Source organism: Panthera tigris, chromosome D3 (genome assembly GCF_018350195.1).
Source record: "Panthera tigris isolate Pti1 chromosome D3, P.tigris_Pti1_mat1.1, whole genome shotgun sequence".
NCBI classification, from domain to species: Eukaryota; Metazoa; Chordata; class Mammalia; order Carnivora; family Felidae; genus Panthera; species Panthera tigris.
The window spans coordinates 466,588-490,645 of record NC_056671.1 but is presented as its reverse complement, the minus strand read 5'-3'; the positions used below and the strand labels follow the sequence as shown (position 1 = coordinate 490,645).

General features: G+C 51.9%; 2 protein-coding genes and 1 long non-coding RNA gene across 4 annotated transcripts in view; 1 reads left to right on the top strand and 2 right to left on the bottom strand.

Annotated features, from left to right (window-relative positions):
• Positions 1-12,682, bottom strand: part of POLE (DNA polymerase epsilon, catalytic subunit) — a 45,840-nt gene extending 33,158 nt beyond the window's left edge. The window contains exons 1-16 of one of the 2 annotated variants that reach the window (XM_042962050.1): positions 12,621-12,682; positions 10,379-10,520; positions 9,877-9,957; positions 9,227-9,271; positions 8,988-9,080; positions 8,518-8,672; positions 6,177-6,318; positions 5,982-6,062; positions 5,135-5,242; positions 4,733-4,843; positions 4,363-4,448; positions 4,007-4,126; positions 2,630-2,762; positions 2,423-2,536; positions 2,082-2,294; positions 1,722-1,829 (exon numbers count right to left, since the gene is read on the bottom strand). In XM_042962050.1, coding sequence (XP_042817984.1) covers positions 1,722-1,829; positions 2,082-2,294; positions 2,423-2,536; positions 2,630-2,762; positions 4,007-4,126; positions 4,363-4,448; positions 4,733-4,843; positions 5,135-5,242; positions 5,982-6,062; positions 6,177-6,318; positions 8,518-8,672; positions 8,988-9,080; positions 9,227-9,271; positions 9,877-9,957; positions 10,379-10,520; positions 12,621-12,682 — 1,794 coding nt within the window. Of the gene's footprint in view, positions 1-1,721; positions 1,830-2,081; positions 2,295-2,422; positions 2,537-2,629; positions 2,763-4,006; positions 4,127-4,362; positions 4,449-4,732; positions 4,844-5,134; positions 5,243-5,981; positions 6,063-6,176; positions 6,319-8,517; positions 8,673-8,987; positions 9,081-9,226; positions 9,272-9,876; positions 9,958-10,378; positions 10,521-12,438; positions 12,519-12,620 lie in introns of those variants that run through there. The other variant, XM_042962051.1, reaches the window with a different exon arrangement.
• Positions 12,683-12,841: 159 nt separating this feature from the next.
• On the top strand, positions 12,842-23,091 carry PXMP2 (peroxisomal membrane protein 2). The gene is made up of 5 exons (XM_042962756.1): positions 12,842-13,154; positions 14,944-15,057; positions 16,569-16,731; positions 20,061-20,180; positions 22,750-23,091. The coding sequence occupies exons 1-5, from the start codon at positions 13,033-13,035 to the stop codon at positions 22,816-22,818; spliced, it is 588 nt and encodes a 195-aa protein (XP_042818690.1). The 5' UTR covers positions 12,842-13,032; the 3' UTR covers positions 22,819-23,091.
• Positions 15,431-16,655, bottom strand: LOC122232687. Its single transcript, XR_006210077.1, has 4 exons — positions 16,550-16,655; positions 16,253-16,369; positions 16,070-16,163; positions 15,431-15,634 (listed from the first exon to the last, which is right to left on the bottom strand). It is a non-coding gene; the product is annotated as an uncharacterized LOC122232687 (long non-coding RNA).
• Positions 23,092-24,058: the final 967 nt, after the last annotated feature.

The following is a 24,058-nucleotide window of genomic DNA, read 5'->3' as shown; positions in this document are numbered from 1 at the left end:
TGTTCTTTAGCCTAGCCACTCTTCTAGGTTGTTCTTAGTTCCCTTTTTTTTTTTTAAGTTTTTTTAATGTTATTTGTTTTTTTGTTTTTTTTAATTTTTTTTTTTTTTAACGTTTATTTATTTTTGAGACAGAGACAGACAGAACATGAACGCCCCTAATGTTATTTGTTTTTGAGACAGAGACAGAGTGTGAGCAGGGGAGGGGCAGAGAGAGAGGGAGACACAGAATCCGAAGCAGGCTCCAGGCTCCGAGCTGTCAGCACAGAGCCCAACGTGGGGCCTGAACTCAAGAGCCGTGAGATCATGACCTGAGCCGAAGTCGGATGCTTAAGCGGCTAAGCCACCCAGGTGCCCCCAGGTTGTTCTTAGTTCTTAAAGTGTATGGTAGCTGGAGCTGACAACAGCTGCACAGCACTTTACAGTGTACAAACACAGCTTTCTCACGTGTGAGAGACCAGAGAGCACAAGCAGGGGAGGGGCAGAGGGAGAGGCGGAATCTTAAGCAGGCTCCACACCCGGCACAGAGCCCAGCGTGTGGCTCGATCTCAGGACCATGAGATCGTGACCCGAACTGATATCAAGAATCTATTAAGAGTTGGATACTTGGGGCGCCTGGGTGGCGCAGTCGGTTAAGCGTCCGACTTCAGCCAGGTCACGATCTCGCGGTCTGTGAGTTCGAGCCCCGCGTCAGGCTCTGGGCTGATGGCTCGGAGCCTGGAGCCTGTTTCCGATTCTGTGTCTCCCTCTCTCTCTGCCCCTCCCCTGTTCATGCTCTGTCTCTCTCTGTCCCAAAAATAAATAAAAAACGTTGAAAAAAAAAAATTAAAAAAAAAAAAAAAGAGTTGGATACTTAACTGACTGAGCCACCCAGGCGCCCCTGTAACCATTCTTATTCAAATTCTGCCTAGTGAGTCTGTTCTGAGACATTTCTTAGAGAGAGACAGACAGACAGAGAGGAGAGATGGGGAGGATGAGGAGAGAATCTCTGCCCTGAGCGTGGGGCCTGATGCGGGTCTCCATCTCACAACCTCAAGATCATGACCTGAGCTAAAATCAAGAGTCACACGCTTAACTGACAGACCCACTCATCTGCCCCTGTTATGACATATTTCTTGAAATCAATCCTAAAACTCGTAAAAGCTCCAAACCACTAGTGACTCAATATGCTGTAGTGTTGAGCAGTGCCCGACAGACACACCTGAGAAGTGCCATGTTCAAATAAGACAAGCAAGGCGGGAGGTACCTGGGGTCTCCAGGCATGTAGCACTTGTAAATGGTGCTTTCTAACCATTATTGGACAGTTTTTACAGTCACTACATTCTACTCTGTCATCTGTAGGAATTGACTATCATCACTTTTAAAGTCTCCTTAACAACAAAAATTAAAACCAGTGGCTCCTCACTGCCTACAAAATAAAGTCCAAATGAACTGGGCATAAGGCCTATCCCTCGCCTTTGTCCTGCGTCCACCCACCACTATGTTCTAAGCAATAGCCAGCTCAAGACCCCACGGCCAACTTGTGAATCTCTACCATCTCCCAAAGCCCAGTCATTCACCGTAACCACAACACTGTCCTGTGCCCCCCAAGCAGACCAGAACAGACTCTGTATCACCTGGCTCGGAGCCCAAGTATCAGCACACAGTAGGTGCATGCTACTGAAAGCAGCCAGTCTACAAGCAGGGCGTGTGAAGACGGTCTCTCCTGGCCCCTGGAGCGTTACCTCTTGGAAGTTGGTGACCTGCTCCATGGGCACCTTCTCCTCTTCCTCGATGGCATGACGCATGGTCTTCTCCACCCGCTGCAGCAGGAAGTCAAAGGCGGCAGGATTCTAGTACAGATGACCAAGAGAGAACGCAAGTGAGAAGGGAAAACGCCCTCACACGTACCCAACTACCTCGGGCAGGACACTGCCGGGACCGGCCCGGAGAAGCCAAGGGCTTGTCCCGCAGCACCTCAGTCAAGGACAGGCCAGACAAGGGAGGGCTGGTGAGGGACCCACAGGGCAAGAAAGGGGTGAGGGCTGTACTGCAGCCCTGGAGGCTTCTGGGTCTCAGCCCTCGGGAGAGCGGGGAGGGCTCACCATCCTGAACCGGCAGGGGATGTCACTGCGGAACACGCCCGACTCCAGGGCCTCCACGTGGCCACCCACATAGGTCTCGGCGTCCAGCACGTGGCCATCATCGGTCAGCTTGTTAAACTCCTGCTCCTGCTTGTTGGGGAAGATGATGTTGGCATGGAAGGCCTGCACCATCAACAAGGCCTCACACAGCGTCCCGGAGCCCTTCCGCAGCACCTGCGGGGGAAAAGCCAGACTTCAAACCAAACGCCAAAATCACACAGCTGCATCCACGGCAGCCGCCGGGGACAAGCTCCAAGGGCGGCGGGCTGACACCGGCACACGGGGCCGGGAGACGCACTGACCTCGTCAGGCTCCATGGGGATAATGGTGCAGAGGGCGAATATGAAGGGGTGGACGTACTTCATGTACAGGTAGTACGTGGCCACCGCGTCTGACACCGAGTATGTGGCCAGAGTCTGAGGAGAGAACACAGGGCGGTGAGAGCGACCAGGAGCCGGGCAGGCACCGTGTGGGAGCTACAGGTAAAGGCCGTGAGGAGAGGCGCATGCCTGGGGCTGCTCGGTGGCCATCCGGCACATGTCTTCAGGGTCCAGCTCCACAGGGTCGTAGCCCAACTTGGCTTTGGCAGCCGCCTTGAGGTTGTGACTGCCCACAGGAAGGTAACTGTCCCTCTTCACCCACCTAGGAACAAGAACACGTGCAAAGGTCAGAGATGGCTCTGAGACACAGCCCACGCACTGCGAGAGGCAGCCCCGCTGGACACGACACAGAAAGACGGCTCGTCCCAACAGATACGCCCAGGATTGCCACCGAGACCCCGCACGGCACAGGCGCCTTGCGAAGCCTCTATCCCAGATCCAGGTAATCTCACAGATACGCCCACAAACACAAGGAAACGCCAGTCTCCCGAGTCCCATGGCCTCCCTCTGTCCCTTGTGGAGAGAGAACGCTGAGCAGGAGGGAGCCCTCAGCCCCTCCAGCTTGTCCCATGGGACTGCCAGTCTGCCCTGCTCTCCCTGCTCTCAGGCGCTCTTCTTAACCTCCTCTCTGCTTACACAGTCCCTTCGGCACGGAAACCGGGGGCTACCCTGCGCCCCTCACCCTCACACCTGTCTGCAAATCCTCCCTGTGAGGCAGCTCCGCGACGGATGTGGTCGTGTCCCTGGCGGCCACAGCTCTCTCTTGACTGCATCAAGTCTCCCCTCCCTCAGCCTCCAGACCCTTGGCTATCCTCACTCCTAGAAGTGCCCCTGGGATCTCCCAATATCGCCGCCTCCTCTGAAGCCCCCTCCCGTCCTTTTTCTTCTCTTCTGGAATCCGTTGATCACCACGCCCCCTGCAAGTGGCGTTCCCAGGCCTGCTTCTACCTAGAACCCACCCTCCTGCTCCAGAGCCCACCCCAAACCCTGAGAACCAACATTCCCTGTGTCCCAGGTACCTCTGCCCCCCGCCCAGGTCTGTGGATGCCCAAGTCCACCCCTCTCCTCACTCCCATCTGCCCCCTCCGGCCCCCACCATAATGCCAGGCCCCCCAAGATAAAATCTGCCTCCCCACAGGGTACAGGAGGCCCACAAAACCTCCTTTCTCTCCAGCCTGGACACCCCTGGCTGCAGCACCCTCACCTCCGTGGGGAGCTCTCACAGCACCAGGGCCTGACTCAACCCGGCCTCTTTCTGTTCTGGCTTCCCCAGCCCGAGGCCTGACACTGATGTGTTTGCTGGTGGAAGGAGTAATGAACACACAAGGGAAGACAACACGTCCCCAGACCCAGCCACAGCCGCTGTCCTTGAAGGTGATGGAGCTGCAACATTGGCCACCATCCTCCCTCAAAGGGACGCAGACAGGACAAGGGTGTGCAAGAAGGGAGCCTTGGACCCGCACACAGAAAGCCCCCTAAGACAGCGCCAGGAGCCGCCGGGCCTACCTGAGACAGTCCATGTGGATGCACTGGGATGCCTTATACTCCCCCTGGCTGTCCTTCTGGAACCCTATCTCCTGGTACATGCTCAGCCCGTGGACCGCCGCTCTGGCCTCCACAAACGGCCTAGGGATGAGGGCAGATAAAGGAGCGCACGGCAGGTATTCTTCAGCTCCCTCAAATACAGAAAGACTGCCCCACAAGACTCCCGAGCAAACCCAGGAACCCCCCCCCCCCACCTCTCCTCTACATCTTAACCATTTCTAAGCATACAGCTCGTTAGCGTGAGTACATTCACAGCGCCACACAACATCCCCTCCCCGACACACTCCAGTTACTCACAAACTAGACGTCAGACTCACCAGTCAAAAAAGTCCCCATTGTAGGTGACCATGATGGTGGGTTTGGCCTCTTGGACGTGTTCAAACCACCTCTGGATTAGATGAACCTGAATTCAATGATTCATAGCAGTCAGCAGATTTGTGTGTCTCTTCTTCCAGCTACTTCCAACCACCCCTCCCAAAATTTCGGAAAAGCAGGCTGTATCTCATGCTGTATCTCATTTCCACACCCACCCTGTGCCCCCAGTGTGAACGAGGACCATACCGCCAGGAACCCAGACCAGCAAGCTGCCATTCTGGTTAAATGAGCACTGAGGCCTCAAGAGTCAGGGGGCTCTTCTTCCGGTATCACCCCAAACACCAGGGAGTTTCCCACATGACACCTCTTTACCTCGTCGGGTTCATTGAAGACACAGAAGGGTCCCTCATACTCTGGCTTGGGGGTGAACTCGAAATCTCCAACATCCTCTGACACTATCTCCCTGTTGGTGATGAGGTAGCCCTGGGAAGCGTGTGAGCAGTCGGTGTGAGTTAGGACACAAAAAGCCAAACACACCTCCCCACACTCGGCACAGAAGCTCCTGCGACAAGAGTCTGCAGCAACGGGAGGCCCCTCGCCCACCAGGAGCTGCAGCCCCTAGACCCCAAACGTGTCAGACTCAGATTGGAAGGCAGGGGCACGGCTTGTTTCTTCACTTTCCTGGACTCAACTCACTTATTTTCACCGAAAAAACACCAGCCACAGGCTGCATGCTGCTCCCAGGAAGCGTACACCCCAAGAGGCACCACTTACCTGACCGTCAATCATATAGGAAATCATCATAATCTGGTCAGTCTCAGCGTCTGGAAACTTGAGGGGCAGTTTGGTTGTCTCGATGTCAAATGCCAAAACCACAGGGTCCTGCAGGGACATCTCATTAAGTTGGACGTAAACCAAGCTGAGCTCTGGAGACGCCAACGGTCTTCCCGACACCCACCACCTCCAGCTCCAGCTGCTAAAACAAGAGCCAAGCAGCCACAGAGAGAGGTTCCAAAAGAAGCGAGACAGGCGTTTTGGGTTGACTAACCTATGTCAAGAACACCACGATTCACGGAGGGTATGAAATCTTAAACACCTATGAGAGGCTAAAGCATGATGGGAAAATCCTAGAATTACAGAGCACTTGAGTCACAAAGTACTTTAAAATCATGACCTCCTTTTGACCTTTACGATAACCCACATGGGAGACTGTGCTAGAGTCAACATCTCCACTTTGGAAATGAGAAAACAGAGTACAGACTTGCCCAAGATCACAAATGTGTTCCTGAACCAAAGCCTTCCACATACGAATCTGCTTTTCACTCCATCACGTCGCTACCAACCATCCAAAATGGAAGTCAGAGCTCTCCTTTGAAGTTCAGATCCAGCCTAGCTCAAACAAGGACATCACATGGTGACATACAAGCACTAAGTGAAATCACACCTCATCAGAAACCGACAAAAAAGAAAAAGGAAAAAGATTTCTCTACAACTTTTTTAAGAAAGTATTTGGGGAAAAAGAAAACAAATCTCTGAATTGTATTCATTCTTCAGCACCGAATTAGATCTCTCTAGAAACAAGTGGAAAAGCCAGGATGGAGGAAACGCAAGCAGTACTTACAGGTCGTTCAACAAGGTCATCTCGGCGGGTGATTTCCACAGGGAAGGCATTTCCTCGGTACCTGACGTTGTACCAGTGAGCCTGCGGGACGTGCAGCGTGTTTATCAAGAGTCTGCGTCTGTCCCAGGAGGGGTATTTCTTTTCAGTGTCACCTCCTGACCGCCAGGGGCTGCCCGAAAGCGACGGCCCACTCACCACATGGATCTTCAGGTCAATGGAGAGGCGGATGTGATAGGGCACATCATACTCTCGCATGTCCACGATGTTGTCCAACTGGTCAGTGACCTTCTTAGAGGCTTCCTCTTCATCAACAACCACACTGCCCCCTTGCAGAACACTGTGAAACAGAGAGAGGATACTCCTAACTACAGTCTGCTGGGGGATGGCGCAGGGGGGACCAGAGTCCATGTGGAGTAAACACAAAAGGTAGAAGGTGGCTAAGATGACCAGGACAGGCTCTTCTTAAAGAATTAGTGGGGCGGGGGGGGGGGGGGGGGGGGGTTTGGCAGGGATGCTGGGGTGCTCAGTCGGTTAAGTATCTGACTCCTGATTTTGGCTCAGGTCATGATCTCTCGGTTCATTAGTCTGAGCCCCGTGTCAGGCTCTGCCCGGACAGCGTGGAGTCTGCTTGGGATCTCTCTCTCCCTCTCTGTGCCCCTACCCTGCTCATGTTCTTTCCCTCTCTCTCAAAAACAAACAAATAAAAAAAAAAAATCCTTTAAACAAAAAGGACGACGTTGGATGACAGCCTCCCACAAGCAGCAGGCTACGGGCAGGAAATTCAGTGAGAGCTCCGAACACGTATTTTAGGGGATGTACATTACATCCCAATTAGAAACAAAGAAAGGAAAATGCTCTGTTACTTGGGAGGCACATGTACAGATGTGAACCACCCTGGCTGACCTTGTTTCCCCATCAAGAACGAGAGTCATGGGGTGCCTAGGTGGCTCAGTTGATTAAGAGTCTGACTTCAGCTCAGGTCATGATCTCACAGTCCATGAGTTCGAGCCCCGCGTTGGGCTCTGTGCTGACAGCTCAGAGCCTGGAGCCTGCTTCGGATTCCGTGTCTCCCTCTCTCTCTGACCCTTCCCCGTTCATGCTCTGTCTCTCTCTGTCTCAAAAATAAACATTAAAAAAATTTTTTTTTTTTTTTTAAAGAACAAGGGTCACAGGAACACGTCCACCCTGCAGGAGTGTCGTGAGGTAACACTCATAGAGCTCTCTGCGTGGCACAGCAGCTGGTAAGTAGCAATTTTCAGTACCATAATTACCTTATCATTGGAAAGCAGGAAATCACTGTCACTAGAATATTAACTCTAATATCAGCCCAGTAAGCTTCAGAACACTAAATGGACTATTAAAGGGGAAAAAAAAGACAACGAGTTTTAGAGAAAAGTCTTAGGCCTCTGGGGACACCTTGCAATACTATAAAAGGTAATTATACTGGGGGCAGGGGGCAGGTGCAGTGCAGAAATGTTCAGGGTCCCAAATTGATCTTTTTTCAGAGAATATGATTAGCTCTCTTGAAGTCTTCATAAGTTTTAATTAGCCAAGATTTCCTCGCTTTTTCTTTATTTATTTTGAGAGAGAGACAGAGAGTGAGCTAGGGACGGGGGGAGACAAAATCCCAAGCAGGCTCCATACTCAGTGTGGAGCCCAACGAGAGGCTCAATCTCATGACCTGAGCCAAAACCAAGAGTCGGACACTTAACTGACTGAGCCACCCAGGCACCCCAAGATTTCCTCTTCTTAATCTCTTATCCTGTTTCCTATTATTGTTGATATCTAAACACTTGATGAACAGAGTTGGGCATCCTATATTTACATTTTTCTGTATAACACCCAAAGTTTTCTAGAGAAGATGTGCTATGTAACTCCAGGCATGCAGTAAACTCTGAAGGCAGCTTGACACTTGCCATAAGCCATGAAAACAGACTGAAGCGAAGTGGTGTGCCTAGGAATCCAAAATGTCTCTGTTACAGCAACTCAATTTTAGAGCCACAAATCCACCGCTATGTAAGAAAAGAGGAAGAGCTCAAATGTAAGCCAAGAAACCACCATTTCTTTAACAAAAATGTAGCACATAAGAAATTCTATCTAGGGGCACCTGGGCGGCTCAGTTGGTTAAGCGTCCGACTTTGGCTCAGGTCATGATCTCACGGCTCATGAGTTTAAGCCCCGCGTTGGGCTCTGTGTTGACAGCTCAGAGCCTGGAGCCTGCTGCAGATTCTACGTCTCTCTCTCTCTCTCTCTCTCTCTCTCTCTGGCCCTCCCCCTGCTTGTGCGTTCATGCTCTCTCTCCCTCTCAAATATTAATAAGAAAGAAAGAAAGAAAGAAAGAAAGAAAGAAAGAAAGAAAGAAAGAAAGAAATTAATTCTATCTAATTGCTTGAAAGTGCTTCCACACTGGACAAGCCAATCCTTATGGTAACTTCACCACTGGGTTTTCCTACCTCCCATCCATCTTGCCCCTCGGGACACACTCCAGGAACCCGTCCGTGTGGACTCACTGGCTGCTTACAACAGGTAAGCTCACCTGGACAGCATAGCTGTGTAGGCATCACTGGCGTGGCCCTGCTCCCGGCTCTTCCTCACGGCAGGGGAGAGGTCCTTCCTCACTCTGACAAGGTCCTCCACCGTGTTGAAGGACAGCTTAATGTAATTTCGCTTCAGACCCACCAAGTGATTTGGCTACAAAATGAAGAGATTGTGCTCATGAGCTCAAGAGAAAAAAGACTTTATTGGGGAAAGAAAATAAGGGGAGAACGACTCAAAGGTAAACCCACGAATGGAAGAGTCAGCAAGTCCAAAGCACCTTGTCCAACTCCGCGTGTGGCACCAACTATGCCACTGGGCTTCTCCGGGACGTACGGACAGTCACCGAAGCCCCGCCACCCGTACCACCCCACAGGTGCTAAACTTGGCCTCCTCCCGTCTCACCCATCTCACCCCGTGTGCAGGGCAGACCCAGCCTCATTTATCCTGGAAGGGCCAAGTGGTACTCACCAAGTCCAGATCCTCTTTGGGGACAGTCTCTACTTTAGCAATTTTACCCTGAAACTTCTTGGAGAGAAAAGATGAAACTTCTCGCTCACAACCCTAAATTGAGATCAGAGTGAAAGGACTTTCTACAGTGAAATCTGTCTTCCTGGCCCGTTTCTCTAGAGGCCCCTTTACGTTCAGTTCCGAAGCTCCCCATATTTGAGGCTCAGGTCGTGTGACCTGACGCTACTAACCACACTTACCTTTCTGGTTGCAATGTAGAAATATGGCTTGTAGGGCAAGGCCACCTGCGAAAGCCACCGACCATTCAGAGGCAACAAGAAAGAAAAAAGGGAGACGAGTGAAGACACGCTGTTTGCTATTATACTCGTGAGCAGCCTGGATCCGATGCACCCTTGCCCTTGACACCTCTTAAAAGATGCTGAAGGGGCGCCTGGGTGGCTCAGTCGGTTGAGCTTCCGACTTCGGCTCAGGTCACGATCTCAGGGTCGGTGAGTTCGAGCCCCGCGTCGGGCTCTGTGCCGACAGCTCGGAGCCTGGAGCCTGCTTCAGACTCTGTGTCTCCCTCTCTCTCTGACCCTCCCCCACTCATGCTCTCTCTCTGCCTCATAAATAAATAAACATTAAAAAAAAAAAAAAAAAAAAAAAGGTGCTGCAGCAGGAAATTAAGAGCTGCACATATGGCAGGGGCAAAAGTCTGAGACAGACGCCACTGCTCTTCCAGTCTGTGCAAGCTGGCTCCTCTTATGACACCCTAAATGGTGACCCGCGTGGCTCCAAGGGACCCGTGTCCCTGACAGCTCCCAACCCCTCTCCTCACAGCTACCACTTTGGACCCAGCTACACCTCGTCACTTGAGTGGGTTTTAGCTTCTTGGGGCTCAGGGGCTTACCTTAAACCTGCTCCCGTCATCTTGAATAAAGTAGTAATCCACCGCACTGACCAGGCGTTTATCTTCATCTAAAATCTCGGTCTACGAGAGAACCAGCCAGCACAGGCACCTTACCCGCCGCACAGTCCAAGACCCCTCTTGCTTTTCACTCTCTGGGAAACTGAGCACAAAAACAAACCCTTTCTCCCTGCCCCGCCCCCGCGTACACATCCCGCAGCCCCATTCACAAGAACCGCATCGCAACACCTTTCAAATGAGGGTTTCTCTCAATCCCCCCCTCATCCCTGAAAACTTCATTCTTGTGGGTTAACAGGGACACCCTTCACCCTGGTCTTCCCCGTAGCCCCTACACGACCCAGCGGTGTGAAAGAGGGAAGTCGGAGAGCTACAAACGGTGCCGTCTCCGCCGGTATCCCCCGCGCCGCCAAGGCCAAGGCTGCTCCGAGGGCCGCAGCTGCCCTCCCGAGCGGGACGAGGCCCGAGAAAAAGCCCAGGTGCTTACGGGGTGCATGTTGATGAGCCAGCCCGTCTTCTCACCAGGCTCCTTGAGTCTCTCAAAACCAAAGCGCAAATCCATCTTATCTGTCCGCTGACTGCGCTCCAGGCGCTTAAGTGCTGAGACAGAGGAAGAGGGGCCATCGTCCCTGCACGAAAGGAGGGAAATTCGTCTTCACCGATCACGACGCCATCCATTCCCACAACCCTCCGTCCACCCAGCGTGACCATTTCGGATGTGACACAGGAGATGCGTCCCCCAAAACACCTCACGTGTGGCAGAACGATTCATTAAGACAACATATGTCACGGGAAACGCGACAGGCAGGATCCGCAAAACACGCTGGGCTCTGTAACCAGAGCACTAATAGAAACAATCGTGGGGCGCCTGAGGGGGCTCGGTGGTTGAGCGTCCAACTCCGTCTCAAGTCGTGATCTCGTGGTTTGTGAGTGTGAGCCCCGCATCGGGTTCTCTGCTGGCAGCACAGAGCCTGCTTCAGATCCTCTCTACCCCTCCCCCGCTCTGTCTCTTTAAAAAAATAAACTAAAGGGGCGCCTCGGTGGCGCAGTCGGTTGAGCGTCCGACTTCAGCCAGGTCACGATCTTGCTGTCCGTGGGTTCGAGCCCCGCGTCAGGCTCTGGGCTAATGGCTCGGAGCCTGTTTCGATTCTGTGTCTCCCTCTCTCTCTGCCCCTCCCCCGTTCACGCTCTGTCTCTCTCTGTCCCAAAAATAAATAAAAAACGTTGAAAAAAAATTAAAAAAAAAATAAATAAAAAAATAAACTAAAAAAGAAAAACTTAAAAAAAAACAATCCTGACTGGACACCGCTGCCTTATGGGATACTAAAAATGCACCAAGTCCAGCATTGCGCTCCTGGGCATTTACCCCGGAGAAAAGAAACCCACGTTCACACACACACTTGCGCGTGACTGTGCCTAGCAGCCCACTCATGATAACCCAAAGTGGAAACCACCCAGGGACTCCTTAACAGGTGAGTCATCAACCTAGGCTGTATCCTTCCCATGCAATACTATTGGTCAAGAAGAAGGAACAAACTTACCCATCAAGGGTATTATTCACAGTGAAAAAAGCCAACCCTCTAAAATCACACACTTCACAATTCCACTGAGACAGCATCCTTGGAGTAAAACCAGAGTGGACAACAGAGTAGTAGTGGCTGGCATGGATGAGGAAGAGGGAGGAGCGGAGGCGGCTGTGGCCACAAAAGGGCAGCAGGAGCGATCCGTGGGCTAGAACTGTCCTGCGCCTTGATTGTGGTGGTGGTCACATACGATGTGCACACACGCGAGTAAACACACACACACACACACACACACACACGAGTGTCCATGCACTGCATGCACGTCAATTTCCTGGTTGCAACCTTGTGCTTTAGCAACTAAGATGTTACCCCCAGGGTGAACCTTATCGCTTAGGGGTGCACGCGATCTGTGTGTCATTTCTTACAACTGCTTGCGAATCTACAATTAACTCAAAAAGCTGTTTCTTTGTATTTTTAATTTTAAAATGACCGTTCTGAAATTTATTAGTCTGTAAAGTGAAATCAACGTTATCCACCACAACAATGAGCCCGCAAAGCCCGGCAGCGCAGTACACAAGCGAGAGTCCTGATGACCGATCTGGCCTGGATTCTAGTTCTGCCAAAATCGAGCGTGACAATTAAGTCAGATGATGCACGTGATGTATACAGTGGGTGCTCAATAAACAGCACTTGGGATACTCATCAAAGGTCAACACAAATACAAGGGAGTATGTCTCTCGTCTGTAAGGGAAGATCCTACGCTAGCGGCGCTCGCTGAAAGCCAACACTCGAACGACCCCACTCCGTCCACGCGGAGAGCCGGGGAAGCGCTCCGGGAACTCGGCCCGCGCCCCGCGCCCGCTCAGCCTCCGCGCTCCGGCCCCCCCCCACCTCCGCACCCCCCGCGCCCGCAAGGCCTCCGTCTGCACCAGGCGGGAGCGGAGCGAGGGGCGCGCACACGCCGCGGTCTGCACGAAGCCGTCCCCCACCGGCCCGCGTTACAAACCCAGGGAGGCGGCCCCACCTGCTGCGCCGCCACGTCGCCAACCACAGACGTTCCCACACCGACCTCGGAGCGAAGCGCACGGAAACCCAGTGCGAGCCCGGGACCGACGCGCCGCACCGAGGCGTCCTGAGCGGGGCCGCCGCGGCCGCGCGCCCCAAACGCCCGCCGCCCACCCGCCCGGACGGCCCGGCGCCCCTCACCGGCTGGCCTCGCCGTCCGCGCCCGGTTCCGCGCGCCGCCGCCCGCTGTTCCTCAGAACCATCGCGCCGCGCTCGCACCGCCCCGGCTCTCCCGGAGAAATTTGGCGCGCTCCCCCCAACTCTCGCGAGAGACCGGAAGCGCCCGCCGCTCCCTCTGGAGGCTCGCCCCGCCCCGCCCCGCCCCGCCCCGCCCCGCCCCGCCCCGCCCCGCCCCACCGAGCTCCAATGGCCACGGCCGCCCGAGGGGTGGCGGCCGGATAGGGACTCAGGGAAAAGTGTGCGGAGGCGGTCGCCGCGCAAGGCGGGGTCTGTCCCCGGCCGCGCTGCGTGCCGCGGCGGGGCGGGAAATGTCAGGCCGTCCCCGCCTGGTGCGGGGACGTGGGGCCCCGGAGGGCGCGGAGCGCGGTAGGCGATGGCGTCGGCGGCGTCGAAGCTGCGGGCGGAGGCCGGGCTCGGGGCGCTCCCGCAGCGGGCGCTCGCCCAGTACCTGCGCCTTCTGCGGCTCTACCCTGTGCTCACCAAGGCGGCCACCAGGTCGGCGCGCAAGGGCCGCGGAGGGAACGGGACCGGGCGGGGGGCGGCCCGGAGCTCGGGGACCCCGCCACGTAGATGCATCCTGTGCAGGGATTTGAGTGCGAAAGGCAAAATGTCCGGGTGTCAGAATGACCTCCCAAAGGCCTTCAGTTAGCCCGAGAGCTCAGCAGAGGCGGCTTGGTGCATTCGGTCCTCACAAGTAGTTACCAGGGGCCAGACCGAAGGAAGGCACAAAGCGAAGGGCTCCAGGCAGACCTCCTGCCCTGGACGTGACCTCCTGCCCTGGAGGTGACCTCCGGCCCAGCTTCTCCGCGGGCGGTCGAAGCCTGACCTGCGCTTGTTCTGAGGTTAGAGTGGCTCAGGAGCGACGTGTTAAGATTTGGTTTTTTAGTCAGCTTTGCATTCGGCAGAAAGGGGACAATCCCCCTCCGCCCTCCGCACTCCCCCCTCCCCCCTCCCCCGTCTGCTGGTCAGTCGCACCCTTTTATAAGTTTGTCCGCTTTTGTTAAAGCCAGCTTTTCCTAAGTAGGTACAGCACGCTTCCTGCGTGTCAGGCATCAGCAGCAATCAAGAGGGTAGGGACCCTCAAAGGCGTTTCTGTTCTAGTGAAAGAGTAGACGAGAAACAGATAAATACATAGCAGAGATGAAGTGGTCGGGGAAGGTGACATTTGAACAGGAGGCCTGGATGAAGGGAGGGAACGAGGGGAGCCAAACCTCCCTGGGCAGAGGGTACTTCAGGTGCAAAGATCCCGAGGGAGGAGCAAGCTAATAATGGAGGGGCGGAAAGAAGACTGTGTTGCCGGAGAAATGAAAAGCCGAGAAAGGAAGCAGATGAGAAAGAGGTAGCCAAGGATCAGCTCGAGAAGGTGCTTATCACCCATGCAAAGAATTTTGACATTTTTAGCCCACAGAGCTTATCAGAAGGTAGCTGCAGACCAAGCCTTGGAGCAACCGGGCCTGTGTCCACCTCTCTACTGACATTTCTGTTGTGATCACTGTAGTTTACATGCGGGTGTAAGAAAGAATACAGGGAGGTCCCTCGCACACTTTGCCCAGTTTCCCCCATGGGTAACATTTTGTAAAAGTGTAGCACAATATCACAGCCAGGCACTGGCAACAGGTCAGATTTTCCTGGCTTTCGTTCTGCTATCCCCACCTTTTGACATAGGGACCTTACACTGGGGCTGCCTTAAAAACCTGCTTTAGGGGCGCCTGGGTGGCTCAGTCGAGCGTCAGATTCTTGATTTCAGCTCGGGTCATGATCCCAAGGGTCGTGGGATTGAGCCCTGCGCCAGGCTCCGTGCAGAGTGTGGAGCCTGCTTGGGATTCTCTCTCTCTCCCTTTGCCCCTCTCCACCACTTGTGCTCTCTCTAAAAAAATAAAAAATTAAAACTAAAAACCTTCTTTAAAAAGGACTCCTCTCGGGGCGCCTGGGTGGCGCAGTCGGTTAAGCGTCCGACTTCAGCCGGGTCACGATCTCACGGTCCGTGAGTTCGAGCCCCGCGTCGGGCTCTGGGCTGATGGCTCGGAGCCTGGAGCCTGTTTCCGATTCTGTGTCTCCCTCTCTCTCTGCCCCTCCCCCGTTCATGCTCTGTCTCTCTCTGTCCCAAAAATAAATTAAAAAAAAAACGTTGAAAAAAAAAAATTTAAAAAATTAAAAAAAAAAAAAAAAAGGACTCCTCTCTACCCACCCCACCATGATCTCAGAACAGCCACGCTAAGTACATGCAGGAATGGCCCCCCTCTTGCTGGTTGCCCCCGTTTTCTGACGACATCTCTGTCCACAGTGGCATTTTGTCAGCACTTGGGAACTTCCTGGCCCAGGTGATGGCGAAGCAGCGGAAAAAAGAAAATTCCCAAAAGCTAGATGTCAGTGGGCCTCTCAGATACGCCATTTATGGGTGAGTTTCACAAAGGGGCTGAACTAACCAGCAGCAGACTAACCATGACAAAGCTAGGGTATCAAGACCAAGTCTCTGAAATAACCTAATTTTGAGAAATAATTTTTAAAAAGCGTTGAAGTAATCATGGGGAAAAAGCCAGAATGATGGATAACATTAACTTGTTTTATGGTTTTCATTTTGAATCGCATGAGTGGGGGCGGCTGTCCTCATTGGGCCGAGAGATCTGAGGGCAGATAATTCACCTGAACCTAAATTAGACTTTCAGACACAAAGACCGTGAAAGAGGAAAACTACTCAAATATTGCCAGTTGTTTCTGTTATTTTCATAGCTTAAACAACCAGAAAATAAATACTTAGGAATCCTGAAAAATGTCCAGTTTCGGAATCACTTTTGGAACTGCAAAGAACACAGAGATTCAGGAGTTTTACCCAATTAAATCCACGTCACGTTCTCCGGCCAACAATAGTGTTTGTATAGATGGATTATTTTGAAGTCGTGTTTTGTTTTTGATCTAAAACTCACAAATATCCCTTCGTCTTCGGAAGCTCTCTGGTTGCAGCCACCACAGCTGTCCTGTAATGTAGATAAAGAGAAGCCATAATCCTCCTGGAGGGAAGGAGGGAGTCAGGATCACCTGAGAGGCCTCACCCACTCAGGGTTTATGGCGTTGACTTCCGTTCCCTCTCACTGAGGACCCTGCTCCCGGCCACATAACCCGTGGCAGGACAGGAAGCCACAGCTGAGAACCACTTGTTTAAGGACGTTAGTGTCAAAAATGGGAAGACCCTTAGGTCCCTACCCCCCATTTTATTGCTGAATCTTACGGAACTGTGGATGTGTTTTACCAGCAGATGGCGTGGCTGGGTTCAGTTCTGTCCCAAGCGTTCTACACTTGGGAATGCACAGTAGCAGGACAGACTAGCCAGTGCCCAGCACCAGGCTTCACTCTTGCTAACTACCCAACAGGGTTTGCTGAGAAGCTCTAATACCAGGGGTGCCCCCACTTACTTACTACTGAGCACCTCCTCTGAGCCAGGCCACGTTCTAGGCGCTGTGGACACAGCAGCGATGAGACGGACACGATCCGTCTCGTGACGCGTACCTGTAGCAGGGCGAAGAGGGCGCCACGTGACTAAACAAATGAGATGAGGACATGTAGTGATAAATGCTATGAAGGCAGTGAAACAGGACCTGGAATTGAGAGTGGCTGAGACAGCAGCTGGTGCGTTGTCCCGAACAATGAGGAGGTCTCCAAGCTGACAGTGTTGAGAAGGAGCTGGCCGCGTGAAGATCGATGGGGGATCTGGTCTATCAGGGACAAAAGACAATGCTTGAAGCAGATTCAAAGAAAGCCTGTTTTCTAGAAGGACCACACATACCTGTGTGGTCAGGGATGGGGGGCCCAGGGAGCAAGGCTTAGGACCTGGGGTTGGGGGGGTGAAGCTGGACCCAAGAAGGACACATCCAGGAAATGGCAGTCCTGCTCACCCCCGCTGCGGGGCCTCAGGTTCTTCTTCACAGGGCCACTGAGTCACTTCTTCTACCTCTTCATGGAGCACTGGATCCCTTCTGAGGTCCCCTGGGCTGGGGTCAAGAGGCTCCTCCTGGACCGCCTCCTCTTTGCACCGGCCTTCCTGTTGTTATTTCTCCTCGTCATGAACTTCCTGGAGGTTGGTCGCTGCCTTAGTACTTGCGATAGCTCTTTGCGGGGCACAGCGATTCTTGACCTGGCACCCGTGGGTGGAATTCAGAGGGTCTGTGAACTTTCCGGCACACCAAAATTGAAACTTCTCTCTCTTGTTTTTATGAATGTCAGACACAAACCCCAGTCATATTGGCGGTACCTGTCGGTCCGCAGTGAGAAATCACGGAGGTCTTGATATCACACATCCCAAAATATCTTTTATGTTTCTGGACCCCCTGCACCTGGTTTCAAGTCTCGTCACTGAATGTGTTAAGGAAGCACATATACCGGTCTATCATAAGATTCTTTTTTTTAAAACAAATTTTTTTTTAACGTTTATTTATTTTTGAGACAGAGACAGAGGACGAACGGGGGAGGGTCAGAGAGAGTGAGACACAAAATCTGAAACAGGCTCCAGGCTCTGAGCTGTCAGCACAGAGCCCAACGCGGGGCTCGAACTCGCAGACTGCGAAATCATGACCCGAGCCAAAGTCGGCTGCTTAACCGACTGAGCCACCCAGGCGCCCCAATAAGATTCTTTTCTGAATATTTTGGTAGCTGTATTCAGTATAGTTCCCTGGTAATCTTATATATGTTATATAAACAGGATTCTGAGAAGGGGGTCTGTGGGACTCACGACACAGAAGTTTCAGGCCCCTAATGGTATCGCAGAAGCCTGTGCTAATTCAGTGCCTGAACATCAGAAGTGCTCTGAAGAGGTTAACAGACCAGCATAGACTGAAAACCTCACAACTCACCGCAGGAGAGGTGTGTTCACGCAAATCACTAGCCATGTCTGTTCTAACGTGCCAGCCTAAGACCCTTCCCAGTTCACTACACCTCCAGCCTCTCACCATCTCTCTGTCCACTGTGTGCCTGAGATGTGTCCTGTTCTGCCCTGAAAGTAATCGTTCCGACCAATCACAGCAGGCAAATGCTTTTGCAGGTTTTATTTTGAAGCAGCATCTTGAGGTCTTGTTACTGAAGAGAATGCCCCTGTGGCCAAAAGTGATCCTTGCGGGGGAAGCAGGAAAGATGCATAACCTCAACCATGATTGCTAGTAAGTCCTTGATAGCAAAAAGAAGTGTTTGGGAAGCCGTTAGAAAACCTGAGGTAGGAAGCAAAGGATACCCACATTAGAAGTGAAGGTATAGGAGTGTCTCTTTTTTTCCTTCTAGCTACGAAAGGAATATATTTTTCATTAATAGACAAAAACCCTAAATCCGCGTATCGTATGTTACCAAGGTGTGTAAAGCGCCCAACATAAATGCCTTGTGTTGGACCACGTTATACCACACACACGATAGATGCTTCTGCATCTGCATTAAAAAAATTTTTTTTAATTTGAATATAGGTGACCCACAATGTTATGTTAGTTTCAGGTGTGCAGCACAGTGACTCAACTTCTCAATACATTACACTATGCTCACCGCAAGTGTCAGCATACGACTCTGTTAAAATATCGCTTTCTCTCTTCCCTGCGCTGTGCCGACATCTAGCATTTCTTGATCATAGACATCATGTTTGGACCACACAGTGTTTGCTAGTCCACCGTATGTCCGTCCCTTATCCAAAAAGGCTGTCCTCAACGTGTCCTCCCTGCGGTGGTACAGAGTAATACAAACGGCGGACATTTATGAGCGCTTGTTCCAAGCCCCGCGTTGAGCCCTTCGTGTCATTTGAGCCACAAGGCAACCCCATTTTACAGATGAGAAAGCTGAGGCCCATGGCTTAAGTTCTCATAACTTACGAGCCCTTGAATCGAGTCAGACCCAGGCTTTGTGACCCCAGAGCTTCTTTCTCCTCCACGTGAGGTTTGTTTCCCCACATTCTTGACAATCATGGTTATATTTTTCTTTTAGATAGTTTGCAGGTTGATATGTAAAAACAACATATACATCTTTATAAGGTTCAATATCTTTTTATACGCCTCCTATATTCTATGAACTTTGCTTATTTTCTATCAGTGTTGGCTTTTTCTCACTGATTGTGTGTTTGTATATATTAAGGGGATCAATCCTTTGCCGGATACAAATTGCAGATATTTTCCCCATTTTTTAGGTGTTTGTCTTTTTTTTTTTTTAAATGTTTATTTTTGAGAGAGAGACAGACAGACAGCATGAGCAGGGGAGGAGCAAAGGGAGAGGGAGACACTGAATCCGAAGCAGGTTCCAGGCTCTGAGCTGTCAGCACAGAGCCCAACGTGGGGCTCGAATTCATGAGCCATGAGATCATGACCTGAGCTGAAGTCAGACGCTTAACCGACTGAGCCACCCAGGCGCTCCTAGGTGTTTGTCTTTTAACTTCATATAAAGTTAAACATTTGAAGTTACAAAAATAGTTTATTTATTTATAGTGTGTTTCTCCATGCAGGAGTTTAAAAAATTCATGTATTCAAATATGTGATTCTTTTTCGTTGTGGGTTTCTTTACAGGAAGATACTGGAAATATTCTCTTAAACTTTGTTCTTTTACTCCTATGATATTATGTGCATTTTGACAAATGCAAACATAATAGGAATATTCTATATTTTCCTCCAGTATTCTTATTTTTTTAATTATATGTGGGAGATACACTTGTCTTGTTTCTTCCACTTCAATTGCAAATTATCTCATTGCCATTTATCAAACAATCCCGTGCCTTGAAGTGTCAACTTTATCATATACTGTCATTCTCATATGTACAGGCCGTTATCTGGACTCTTCGATCTTTTGCTGGATTCTGTTTCCATCGTATGTCTTTTATTTTTTAGCTTTTAATTACCGTAATTATTAGTATTAATTACCATAGAGTATTTTTTAAATCTTCAGTAATTTAGGCCTCCCCTGTTATTATTTTTCAAGATAGTTATTTTTTATGCACTTATCCTTTCAGATGACATTCAGAATCAACTTATTGGGGCTCATTTTTTAAAAACTCCTGACAAGTTTTGCTTGAAAAACGCATCAATTTTGGAGGCCATTTTGGGAAACACGAACAGCCAGGCCATAAATAGCAGCTCTGGTGCCCGCTGCCAGCAGTACGGGTCACACCACTTAATCAGCTCTGCGAGGAGCGATGAGGGCCTGTGCGGGCAGTGGGCACAGGATGAGCCGCGGGGAGTCTCACCGTCAGCTTTCTGACCAGGTGACTGGCTCCTGATCCCTGCGGTGCTAATGAGACACACAGATGTGCTGTCTCTATACAAACGGAACAAAATCCACAGTTTTCAAAACCATCGTGTTAGGGTTTGGGGCCCTCCAGACCGTGGCACCCCCGCTTCAGTTCTGAGGGCAGTGGTGATCACTTACTGTCCACACTCCCCTCCTTTCCAGGGGAGAGACGCAGCTGCTCTCTCTGTCCAGATAAGAAGAAGCTTCTGGCCGGCGCTGCGCATGAACTGGCGAGTCTGGACCCCAGTGCAGTTCATCAACATCAACTACGTCCCTCTGCAGGTGAGGGCCAGCTGGCACCATGCGGAGCCCGAGGGGGCCTCATCCTCCACCAGCCTTGTTCCTTCTTGGAACGATTGGTGGTTTTCTCTCCGCGCAGAATCATTAGCAGCTTTGGATGTGGACGGGCGAAGCGTGTGTCCACACCTCATCCCTTGGTCCCAGAAACATTTCTGAAAAGCCTCCAGTCCAGGACAGCTCGAGTTTTCCAGGGGCGCAGCGTTGCCAGTGCCTGGCCCCGCGGGTCACAGCTGGGCTTGCGTGCGGGAGTCGAGCGGTGGCCGTGCCCAGCAGGGTGTGGGGCAGAGGCGCGGCCGGCCTTACCCGCCCCGTGCGCCAGAGAGGCAAGCGGCAGGCAGGACCCTGGGGGCAGGGATGCTGTCGGGGCGCCGCGCACCAGGTTCAGCCCTTCTGGGCACCGGGGGTCGCGGCCCGAGGCAGGCTGCTGAAACTGGGCCTCCACTCTGAGCACGGTGGGAGCCTGGAGGGGCTCTAAGCTGCAGGAAGAGCTCACCAGGGCAAGGCTGAGGGGCCCGCCGTCCTGCGCCGTCTTTCCACACCGAGGACAGCCCACCTGTGTCCAGCCCCAAGACCACGCCCAGGGCTAGCGATCTGGAGGCGGGGCTTGGCGCAGCGTCCGCCCACGGCCGTGGGTGTATTACAGCCTCAGAGCAAGGATTTGCAACTGCATCTTAGGAATACACTGCAGCCTTCCTACGCTCCCTCCCTCCCGTGAGGGTCACGCAGGGCAAGCTCTCACCCACCAACAAAACGCAGCAACGCTCAGGCCATGTTTCTGTCCAGGGAAGCCCTGTAAAGACCCAGTGCCTGGGGTTTGGGGGAGAGCTAGTCACATAGGCACCCTCTGCCTGGTGCTTACCAGAATTCCAGACTCCCAGAAGGAGAGTCAGTGCTCAGCAGAACTGCTTTGTTTTAGCGAGCAGTCCAAGCACAGAGGCCATTCTTATCCGTTTTGGAAAGGTAGGAACCCACAGGAACTCTAAGTTCCCAGAGCCCAGGCAAGGGCTAGCCTCTCCGACCGGCCTTTCCAAGGAGAGCAGCCTCAAGCTTTTTTTGCACACCAGTTAAGTAACTTACTTGGTTTCCCCCAGGGGAAACTTGGTTTCCCCCAGTTCTGAGGCAGAACTCCCTGGAGCAGAGCTCCATTGCAAGGATGGGAAGAGGGAGGGAGGTGCAGGCTGGATAGTCACACACACACACACACACACACACACCAAGGAGTAGCAGAAAACCAGAAGGTGGCAGTGACACAACCACAGTCACTGCAGGGAGTTAAAGGAAAATGAAAATCAGTTAGTTTCATTGACTTTAACAACAATCCTCATCAGTGACCTTCCCAGGAGCAATTTCAGTGGCTCCATGAGGGCTGAAGCCAGACTGCTGTGAATTGAGCAGTGGGTGGGGAAGTAGAAAAGAAATCGTTAAGTCTGCGAAGTTCTCTCAAGAAGTGTGTGACGAGATGGGGAGAAGTGATAGGAGAGGGTCTCTGAAGCTTGGAGAGGCCATATTCTACCCTAAAGAGGGTGCACGGGGTTTGGACACAGGCAGAGGGATGCTTTGGACAGAGGCTCTTCTTTACTAAGACAAGAGAGTGGTGTCTGTTCACTGGTGACCTCCCATCCATACCTCTTTCCCTGGGGAAGGCAGAGGCCAGGGCGGGGCCACACTGAGGCAAAAGGAGGTAGGATGGGTACTTCGAGGGGAGAGGAGGGGCAAACCTGTAGAGGACGGCAGAGGGAGCCGACTGGAGACCCTCGTGTGCGTGGACCTAGGGCCCCAGCGTGGCAGGGGAGCAGGGAGAATGGAGCTTTGCCAAGGAGTATAACCAAGGAACAGGAAGGGAAGGCAATGAGGGCTTTGGGCCTTGTATTCTAATGTATGTAGCAAAGGAAATAGACACAGAAAGGCAGAAGGGCTGAGGATGTGAAGGGGTGTGTGGATGGGAGAGTAGGAGAGCCTGGAAAATGGAACCCTTCTGGGCACCCTGGGGACAGAGCGCCAGGAGGCTGTGGTCACGGTTTCCATTTGAGGTGGTCGCAGGCAAGTGCCTAAGGGGCAGTGAAGCTTATTAAGCAAATACTGAGCACCTACTATATGCCCCACTGTTCTAAACTCTAGGGGTACAGTGATTAACAAGACAGACCAGACTGCTACTTTCATGGAGCTTATATGCCAGGGAGGCTCCCTGACTAAAGGCATTTCAGGTGGGAGTACATCCATGAGAGCATCAAAGCAGGGTAATGGCTTGGGGTGGGGGGGCTGGCGGCCACCAGTGGGCTGGGTGAGGCCACCACTTGACCAGTCCTGGGCTGGGAAGCTAAGCCAGGAGCTAGTGCTCAGCGAAGGAGGATGTGGGACAGTTCTCGTCAGTTTCCCCTCCTGGCCTGTAACATGGCTAGGCAGAGTCCTGCTCACCCCTCCAGCACGGTGCTCAGTACAAAGTAAGGCTCAGTGAATACAGTAGTAGGCGGATGGGCTCAGTCCTGGGGGATGGGTGCCTGGGAAGCGCAGTCAGGACTTCGCTCACTGTGGCCTGTGTTCGCTTTGGCAGTTCCGGGTGCTTGTCGCCAACCTGGTGTCTCTGTTCTGGTACATCTACCTGGCCTCTCTGGGGAAGTGAAGATGGCCTGGAGTGAACGCAGACCACTACCCAGCTGTGTAGGGACACCTGCCTAGGGTGAGAGAGCAGAAACCACCTGGTCAAGACTGTAGCTGACTCCAGATCACGGGGTTCAAGATGGCGAAACAATCTGTGAATGTAAGAATCTCGTGTTTTAAAAAGGTAGAAACCGTCTTCGGGTGATGCTGCCTCAGAGTCGTAAAATGCAGTAGCAATGATTGCACTTGTCACCCTGAATTGAGTTAGGACAACAATAAACTATAACGTAGCCTTTTCCGTGATGATTTTAATTTCTCAGAATAATTGCTGTCACTTTGGAAGAAGAAATGGGTGGCTAGAGGGCTCAGATTTTTTTTTTTTTTACTTTAAAAAAAGTTGTGGTTAAATCTGTTCTACAACTGCTTACCTCCGTGGAGCCGTTGGAAAAGGGCCCTTCTAGAGCAGGATTTCGCCCTTCGAGAACCATACGCCACCTTTCAGTGGATTTTCTGCTCTGTTATCACTCATTTGTTAACCTTCCTTCTCACCTTTTCTCATTCTCAATATCCCATTCTTGTTTCATAGCTACAATACCCTTGGATCTTAATTTTATATTAAAAAATCTCTCTTCTGTTGCATACGCTGTTTCTATTTTCTCAGGGTTCACATTTTTTTTTCCTTTCTTTCCTGTTTTGCTCTTTCTTCCAGTCAGGATTTCCCCCAAAGTCTGCTAATCATACATCAGTGTTTAAGAGTCAGAGCCACTCAGGTGGTACCCTCAGTGTGGGCTGACCAATTTGGCTGGAGATGACCCATTTTCAGTAACTGAGGCCTTTTCTCTTAGACTGGTCAGTTTTCCCAGAGAGAAATTCTTTAATTTCTTGCCCAGGAGAAGGGTCGCGGTTGTAGCAGAGCATGGTATAAGCCTAGTGGCCAACATTCTTGTGGCTAACTAGAGGAAAAGAGTTAGAGGTCCTATTAGTATGTGAACTCCATAATCTCAGCTGTACTGCTGTATCTTCGTCTCCGTGGTCTGGTGTCCTCAGATCCACGGTCCTTCTGGTTTAATCCTCCGGAATGAAAGTCTTCTGCCATGATGGAGGTGAGGTATTCACCTGAGGGTACAGGTCACGGAGGGTGTGCAGACGACAGTCTCTTAAAGGCTCTTCAACCAGTCCTCCTTTGTCCAACCCTATCCCCTTCCTAAGAGATGGGGCTACGGCCTGTAACTCCCAGATTCTTCCAGACTCACTGGACTAAC